Genomic DNA, 9,218 nt, shown 5'->3' with positions numbered 1-9,218 from the left:
TGATGATTTAGGAATGCCATCTATAATAGCATGCCACTTCTATCTCTGGCAAACAGCAGGACAAGCCCTGAGCAAACACCACAATTTCAAATACATCGGCAATGTCCTGCTAGAATAATAAAGAACAGAGATAAGTAAAGCACCAAGACACCAGTTTTTCTTTGTTTGAATACATATATTGCATATGTGACTGGTTTTTTTGGCATCATACAGACCAGACCATGCATTCTGCTTTTCTTTTACAAAAAAACCAAAACATATTGATTTCTTGGAGACAAGAGAAACGGGTCTTACCCCATAGAGCTCATATCAGCTGGGGCATTTAAAACTATTCAAATCACAGTGAGGAGAATGAGACCCTGCAGGTAAATTCAGCAATGTGCTTTCCAGAGCAATGGTCTCTCCCTCTGGTTTTACTTGCTAAGGTTTACCCTGACTTAAAGCTGTCAGTCTATCTCCTGAACATCATACAACACAAACAAGCAATAGCCAGGATGATCCCAGCCTGCTCTCAGTTTCTCCCTTTCAATCATCATGAGACGTTCTAACTGCAGAGAGCAAGTTACTTCATCTGAAGTATTCCCCATGAAAAAAACAACCCCCAAACCAGACCTTTAAACTGAGAGATGCAGACTTCAATCCAGTTGATGAATGGAGGGACTTCATTACTCATTTAAAGGCTCTTCTGCAGCTTCAACATGCTCAAATCTCTTGCCTCCACCTACCCTTGTGAATCATTTGTCTGCCTGTCTCTCTCTCTTCAGTACGCTACTATTTTGCAGAAAGCTTTCTCTTACAACCCTGACTCAAGAATGAGCAGACATTTTGACAAACAAAACCTTTTTCTAGTGGCAGGCTACCTTCTATCTTTCCACAACTGGCAAAATACCTCACCAATACTGCATATTACTGTTAAATCAGCAGCTACACCAATGATTTTACCTGCAAAACGACATATTAGATTTTACACATTTTTCTTAAGGCATTTATTTAGCAACAACCAACAAAAATTCAATGGAAAAAATAATATACCCTCTGCATTGCTTCTCTTTATTCATGCTTCAGACAGGGATCATTAGTTTCAAGAAAAAATTCTGTAGAAACAAGGCAAAGCCTCTAGTAAATATTTTTGATTTAAAATCACCCCAACTCCCACGCCCTTTAACCAACAGTTACATCTTAAAATGTGGAATAGATGAGTGTGTTTGAAAGTTCGTGGTGCAAAACAGAGGAGGATGGCAAAACCTCCTCAGAGTTGTCCAAAAAACAGCTATCCCACTCTTTACATAAATACAGTCTTCTCCCTTCCCTTTTTCCTCTCTGTTTCCATCAACCCTGCAACAAAATCAATATATAAGAACATCAGCAGCAGCTTTGATGATAGGCAATGATCCTTTTTGACATCAGTCTGTGACACGATTGTTGATTCTCCATCTTTAAATTACATCATAGTTGTGTAAAATATGCAGTGATATCCCAAACGTGAACTCTTCACATCCGCTGTCGATACCTCAGCAAGATCCAGACTGCTGTTGCGGCAAGCGCCAAGCCTGGCACAAGAATGGCTGCTAGAGGAAGCCCACCTGATTCTCCATCGCTTTGATGACCCACAGGGCCATTTTGTGGCTGCAACTACAAGGAAAAAAAGAAGTTATTTGTGTCAGAACCCATCACAGAGAGCCTCCAGTTTGGTGTCTGGACCAGGGGGTTCTGTAAGGATGTTCAAGATAGTTTCCCCACTATCTGTGAACTCCATGCACGGGAAGGTTAAAACAGCTTTGGATGGACTGAGCTTAACTGCAGAGTATCCAGTCACTACTAGGCGTGTTCATGTTTCTCTGCCACTTTGTAAACTAGGACTCTAACGAACTGAAGCAGGATACAGCAGAAACAATAACACACACATACCCAGTCATCCACTGATACACTTCCCACCACACCACTTCCTGCTCATTACCAGGAAAAGGACATCACTAGTTATCTCTGTTTTTCTTACCTACCCTCTATACTGGTCCAGAAGACTTACTCCTTTGCTAAGGGAGTAGAAAAGGGATCTCAACCCACCTCTCCCCACGAACATGCTTCAGGTTGATCAGCATTTCTTTTGTCAATTTCAATGCTAGCCAGAAATTAAGAGAGGATTGACAATTCTTCTCCGTTTATGTCTCAAATAGTGTCAGTACATTCAAACTACAGCAGTCAACGTTTCGCATTATCGTAAAATCCTTTAGTTTGGAAAAGACCTCTAAGATCATCATCAAGTCCGGCCATTAACCCTGCACTGCCAAGTCCACCATTAAATTAAGCCCCACATCTACACATTTTTTAAATGCCTCCAGGGATGGTGATTCAACCACTTCCCTCAACAGCCTGTTCCAACGTTTGACAATCCTTTCAGTGAAGAAATTCTTCCTAACAGCCAACCTAAACTTCCCCTGGTGTAACTTGAGGACATCTCCTCTTGTCCTATCGCTTCTTACTCAGAAGAGACTGACACCCACCTCCCTACAACCTCCTTTCAGGTAGTTGTAGAGAGCGATAAGGTCTCCCCTGAGTCTCCTTTTCTCCAGGCTAAATGACCCCAGTTCCCTCAGCTGCTCCTCATAAGACTTGTACTCCAGACTCCTCACCAGCTCATTGTCCTTTTCTGGACACACTCCAGCGCCTCAGTGTCTTTCTTGTAGTGGTGGGCCACACACACATCTCAACACTAACATGAGAGATGACCTCTGAAAACAACAGAGGAATTCTGTGTCCAGTAAAACAAAACTGGAGAACTTGAGATTCTCTCTTCACAGACAAACCTTTACCTCTGAGGAAGGAGATCTGTGAGCAAACACACCATACTCCAGCAAAACAAAGACCTGGGGAGTTACAAAGCAACACACAGACAATTACAGCTGTGGCAACTAGAGAAGGCCATAGGTCAAACAAGATCTTTATATGCACATGTAACACTGAGCACCTGGACATAGTACTCTTCTTCCTTATCAAATAGACAGCTACCAATCATAAAAACCAGTCTAAACTGAGCCAGAAATAACCCTAAGAAACAGGTAACACATACCCTGCGCAGAATTTTCAGAGACACATCACAGCCTGCGTTCCTGAACAGTTCCACAGCATCCTTGTGCCGCAAATCCTTCAAGTCTTTGCCATTGACCTAGTAAAAAAGGAAAAGGAGAACCAGATGCTGAAGACAAAAAAGCAAATTTTTGATGACACAGGCTAACATAGGAAGGAGATAAAAAACTTCATCTTTCACAAAATTCTGCATTTGGGGCATGATATTATAATCAGCAATATCAATATTCATCCACTCATATTATAGATGTATTTTCATACGTTGAGGCAGAACATGAGAAACACCAAGCCAAAACACTGAGGGTACTGAAAAAAACTACCTAGAAGCAAAATCAGAATATAAGACCACAGTTGTGTCAATAGCAGCTTCTGATGCTGTTGCTTTACTGGAAACAAATCAAAGGTGCGATTCTGACAGCTAATGAAAACAAAAAAGCAGCTACACCAAAATTATTATTATGAGTTTCTTTCCCACATTGTTCCCTCTACTGGTGCACCTTTGAAACTCCACTGTTTGAGAAAGTGTTGTAAACATAAATTTAAAAGCACATTGATGTAACAAAACAAAACAAAAATACTTATATACTTATTGGTATCCCCTTGAAAGTGGTAGGATTTTTCTTAATTTAAAATAATATATCATGGCAGAAAGCTTTATAGCCTACTTGATTTCATTCACTAAGTGATTATATTATCCTAATTTTTTATTTTCATCCCCATTACCCATAACTGTATCCCCTAAGATCACATCCAGTGCCTCCCTTCTCTTCATATTTAGATACCCCAAACACAAATACATAAATATTAAACTGTCAAGAAAAGATAGGATAATATTCTCTATTTAACTTAGGATCATTTCATGGATCAATAATAGGTTCCAACTAGTGCAAGGCAATCTATAGAGGTTAAAAATATTGCATGTGGAACATAATAATCAAGTGTAAAATAAAACTAGGGAGTATTAAAAGATTGTGTATCACAGTAGAAGATGCTACTTCTTCACCCATCACTTTGTAAAGCATATTGTCTTGTATAATTGCCAGCTGACTGAAGAACCAGTGGGACTGAACATCAGTCATCTTAAAACATTTTTCTAAAAGGAGAAGTACCCTGTATTATTCCTGAGGAGCTGAAATGAAAAAAGAATTTTATGGCCTAGAAGTTTTATAGTTAAAAAATCCCCCTGAGCAAAAGGATCAGTAATCAGGGATTACCGGTCAAAAAATGGAAAACCTTTATTTACACGTGTGTAAATGACAATCCATTGTGAACAAGAGAAGTTCTGATGGATTCTATAACCTTAGGAAGGCAAGTCACAGAGGAAACACAAATGCAGCACCATGGAGTGCTTCTGAGACAAATCAAGAAGGCAAAAGAGATGAGCACATCTGTAGAGGCAGCACTCTCCCCAGAACCCCAAGACAGCTCCTCCATGAAGACTGCTCAGCATCACCTAATTGCATTCACCAAATCATTCCTCTCTGTGCAGTGCAACGGCAAACCTGCCTCTCATATCACATCACTGATAACAGCACTTCAAGAACACATGGGGCGACAGAGGACAGGGCTTACCGCTAAAATTTTATCTCCTTCTTGTAATCGGCCATCAAGGTAAGCTGCCCCATCCTTTTTGATCCGGCTGACATAGATGCTGCTGTCATTGCAAATGTACTGCTGATCTGTCCCACCAACAATGTTGAAGCCCAGCCCTAAGGTAAGCCAAAGAGAAAACCAATGAGAAAAAGCTCAAAGCTTCAGATATTCTTGCTGTCTTGCTTATTGGGAATGCACCTTCCCACGATGCCCTACTTTCTTCACCACACTAAAACTCACAGCACACAAATCTACATCATCCTTTTGAACTATCACTGTCTAGAAATGTTAGTCTCTCAAAACTGGTCTTGAAAGCAGAGGAGAGACACTAAATGCCTGAGGAACCAGATGCTTCATTTCACAAAACATGGTGAGCTGTATTCAGGGTGTTGGGGAATACTGAGGGACGTGCCATCATTTCTGAGATGCCGGTTCAGCCCTCAGCAGGAATACTCTTCTTCAGCACAGCATGAAGAAAAATGAAATCATTTTGCATTTCGCATGGAGCTATAGTAAATCATTACCTTTGAGCAACAAGAAATCATGCCTGACAAGCATTTTGTGAGCTGGGAAACAGACTAAGGAACAGCAAGAAACATCAGACTCTGTCTACAGATGATGAGGAAACAGGCAAGTAGAACTGTTCTAGGGCTCAGAAGCCTTCCCTTCCACATCCCAGGAGCTGGAACTGGTGTGCTTTGCCTCCAAGAATAAGACTAGCCTACATGAAGCTACTTCAAATTGTACGTAATCATTTTGTTCTGTTACGTGAATTCAAAACATGACAGGAAATAAAGACAAAGTTCGCAGATTTAAAGCAAAACAAAAAAGAATACGCATAGATTAAACAGAACTGATGTCCACTTCACATTTTTGCCATTTTATATTGTTCTTTAAAGTAAGCCTCAGTTACAGATATCTAGCTGGATCCAGCTTCTGGATTAAAGTTAAAATTTCTTGCTTCATCAAACCCCAGAAGAACAAATTGAATTCAGAATCTGGAAATCTGGAAAACCACAGGTTACAAGAGCACATTCCCCATTGCACATGCAGCTAAGTTTGTCTATAAATAATAATACATGACAAGGGACAGGAAAAATTCCCTAAGAAGAGGCTTGCAAAGAAATAAGGGAAAGAAAAGCTAAGGAAAAAGAAAAAAATCAAATACACAATCAAAGCAAATGAAAAAAAACCCAACTTTTTTTTTCTGACATAGACCAGTCATCCAAAATCTATAGTCAAGAACAGCTGAAGGTAAATTCTGCCCATGTTCAGCCAGGCTGATTTATTTGTTTTCACTTTCTTTCTTATCTTCACTCAAAGTTGTGGCTAGAAACCTTGAGAAGAGGAGTTGCAAATGAAAGTAAAACCACCTTGTGCCTGCTGGGAAGCAGCATTTTAAATCAGTCATAGGAGATCAAAGGATTTACAAAATGAGTCATGCTATTTCAAGTGTGCATCTACAGCTCGGAAGTAAAGAAATATTAACTGCAATCTTGCCATGCCTTTTTTTTTTTTTAATTCCCTTCCTGGCAGCTTCAGACAAGCGAGGAAGAAAATGAAAGCAAGAGTAAATTGAATAAACACTGACATTTCAACTAGACTAATATCTGTTCCAAGCAGGGGCAGTCGTGAACAATAACACACTCTTCAATGGAAATAAAAAAGAAAAAAATTAAAAATCCATAAACCTAAAAATTATTTGCCACAAAGCCAATACCCTGGAAACAGGGGAAATCAATACTACAGAAAGTATAAGGTTTAATCAGCACTTATTAAAAAGCCAGAAAGAAGGAGCTAGAGTTTCAGAACACATTGATTCTCTTTCACATATATAAAAGCCCTCAAATACATATATATATATATGAAAAAAGTATATATTTTGCAACTTTTCATCCACAATTGGAGAAACAATCAAAAATCACAGCTTTCATCAGCAGAGGCAAATCTTTGTGCCAAAGAAGCAGCAATTCATGCTAGACCAAGTTCAGTATTCACTGAACTTTTTCACTGTGTCTTTCCTTTCCAGCACTTAAACTTCCACTCTAGCTAAAAATATCTTCCCTATAATTCCTTGAGCTCTCTACTATTCTCTCCCTTACAGTTCATGCAGCCATAGAAAGAGACACAGCACAGCCAGAAGAAAAGGAGCAAGGGGAGGAAGGGAGCACATGGCACTAAGTCTTGTCTAAAAGGGACCAGAAGCAGAACGGTAAAGCTTTAAAAGCAGGCTCTGGGCTAAACTTCTCACCCTCCCTGAGGCTGCAGACCTCCCTATGCCTCATTTACCCTCTCTGAAACTAAAAAAGTCCCTCAAAAAGACATGAAAAAAATTATAATTGCCAGGATTAGGAAAAAAAGAACTGAATACAAGGAAAGTTGAAAAAGAGACATATACACACCATTTTGCCACTGGAAATACATTCAACACCTCAGCAAACTTTTGCCAGAGATGTTTAGCATCAGACCTATTTTAACAAGTTGCAGTCAAAACTCTGATTTGGGAGACTATGGTATTACATTGTGCTTCATAGATAACAGTGTTTTGTTCCTTCCACAGAAATGAATTCATATAGTAAATACATTAAGGCCATAAGTGGCTGTAGAACCTTCAAATCAAGTAACATAGTTAGAAGCCTAACTAAAAATGCACAGCCCGTCTTAACGACCAGACTTAAATCACAGTGGCCACATCCAAGATTATTCTCAACTCTGCACTTCAACATTCCCTTCCACCTCTCTCAAAATTTTAGGTTCCCAAACGCATGGAAACAGCTTTCCCATCAGAACCGGCTTTGTTTAGCAAACAGTTTTCACTGACAAGCGCAGCTTCATTAGCTTGAGCTCATGGCTCTTCAGGGAGGGCTACGCGGCGGCTTTCAGACCAGTGGCCGTTCTGGCGAGCAGGGGAGGCAGGGGACTGCACCCCGGGCCTACCCTCTCGGTTCTGATTGCCAGCACAGGGGTCAGGACCTACCAGGAAATACCTTCACCCCAGAAATCGGAAAACGGCACACAGGCCAACGCTGGGGGTGCTGCAGTCCCTGGGGGGCCCATGGAGCCGAGGCCGGCCAGCAGCCACCCCTAGCAGTTGTGCAGACAGACAGAAGGGCGGCCACGTTTTCTTTTATGCTCGTTTTAATTCAAGACAAGGCCTTTAATTAAAGTACAGCTGTAGCTCTGAAATCTCCCTGGAGCCACGATTTTGCTCCAGAGGTTCTTTAGAGCCAGGATTTTGTCAGGAGTTGTACGTTTGGTGCCAACTTGCTGCACTTCTGAAAGTGTGATTTGAATGGTATCATAAATCCTGAAAAGCACAGCCAAAGCAATGCCCCAAGGACTGCCCTGTTCCCTCCCCCCTCCAGCCTGTGCTCCTCTCTCTCACCACCCCGAAGCCCCTCGTGCTACCCCCTACAATGACCGCCAAGCTGACACTACAGGGCATGGTCACTGGGACACACGATTTTGAAATGGCACCTAACTCAGGGTATCCAACGCGGCTGGGCGCTCAACGCCTGCCACCTCACTTGGAAGCAACAGGACCTCCACCGGAGATGGCACTTCCTGACAAAACCAGAGGCGAGCTGTTCACGCGGACACCGGCCGGGGCTCCCGCAAAGGACTGAGCCTGACCCAGCCAGCTCTCCCTCACCGCAGGGCTGCCCGCTGTCCCTCCCGTCCTCGCCGGCACCTCGTCGCCGGGCCCTCCGCCGCCTCCCCGGTGCCCACCACGGCAGCACCGCCAGCCCCCGCCACCACCGCGCGCTCCCGCTCCGGCCTCCCCGGGGGATCCGCAGGCCTCGGCGCGGCTGCCCCGGCCCGGGAAGCGCCCGGGGCCAGCGCGGGGCGGTCGCCCCCGTCTTTACCTGAAGGCCTGCGGGTGAGGCTGATGATCTCCTCGGCGTAGCCGCCGCCCGCCACGCTGCCGTTCATGCTGCGGCCTGATGAACTCGACACCCGGGGCAGCCGCTCCCGTCTCCTCGGCCGCCGCCGCCGGGCCGCGCCGCGGAGCGCTGGGAGTTGTAGTCCGCGCCGCGGGAAGCGGTGCCAGCGCGTCCTGCGAGCGGCGCGGCCCCCGCGCCGGCGGCCCGGGAGCTCCAGCCGCCCGCGGGACGGGGCCGCTCCCGCTGGGTCCTCGGGCCGCCCGCGACGGGCGCTCACTGCGGAGGCTGGAGAGGAGCGGGCCCGGGGGAACCCAGCACAGCGTCCTCCTGCCCCCCGCACCTTCCCCGGATCCTACGCGGCATCTCTGCCTGGCCGTGCTTTGCTCCCCAGGCTGGAGCTGGCTTTCTCAGTAAGGTTAAGAAGTAGGTGATTGTTGTCTAGGGGGAGCGTAGCAGAGGAAGAGAGAGATATCTGACCTGTTCCCAGCCCTTTTAACTGGCCTCACATCAAACTGAAAAGCAGATCAGACAGTGATGGGCAGGAGTAAAAGCCAAATGCAGGCAAATCGCAGAGAGAGCGTCCATGCCATTGCCTAGATATCCTGTGATGCAATAAAGTGATGCTCTAGATTCAGAAACACAAATGGTACACGCTGA

General features: G+C 44.1%; 1 protein-coding gene across 1 annotated transcript; it reads right to left on the bottom strand.

Moving 5' to 3' along the window:
• Window positions 1–202: 202 nt before the first annotated feature.
• LOC113980461 (synaptojanin-2-binding protein-like) lies at window positions 203–8,683 on the bottom strand. The gene is made up of 4 exons (XM_027707677.1): window positions 8,544–8,683; window positions 4,657–4,793; window positions 3,068–3,163; window positions 203–1,632 (listed from the first exon to the last, which is right to left on the bottom strand). Exons 1-4 carry the CDS (start codon window positions 8,608–8,610, stop codon window positions 1,492–1,494), a joined length of 441 nt encoding a protein of 146 aa, XP_027563478.1. The 5' UTR covers window positions 8,611–8,683; the 3' UTR covers window positions 203–1,491.
• Between the last annotated feature and the right edge of the window lie 535 nt (window positions 8,684–9,218).

The sequence above is a fragment of the Neopelma chrysocephalum genome, unplaced genomic scaffold, assembly GCF_003984885.1.
Source record: "Neopelma chrysocephalum unplaced genomic scaffold, ASM398488v2 Primary Assembly neopelma1_24, whole genome shotgun sequence".
Classification (NCBI taxonomy): Eukaryota; Metazoa; Chordata; class Aves; order Passeriformes; family Pipridae; genus Neopelma; species Neopelma chrysocephalum.
This window is presented reverse-complemented; position numbering and strand designations above follow the sequence as displayed.

Excerpts from the sequence above, each read along its gene's own strand:
- LOC113980461 (XM_027707677.1), bottom strand. The coding sequence starts at position 8,610 with ATGAACGGCAGCGTGGCGGGCGGCGGCTACGCCGAGGAGATCATCAGC. Across the intron at positions 3,164-4,656 it reads AAGGAGATAAAATTTTAGCG|GTCAATGGCAAAGACTTGAA; the intron begins GTAAGCCCTGTC and ends CTTTTTTACTAG. Across the intron at positions 1,633-3,067 it reads CTCTGAAAATTCTGCGCAGG|TTGCAGCCACAAAATGGCCC; the intron begins GTATGTGTTACC and ends TTTTCCTTGTAG.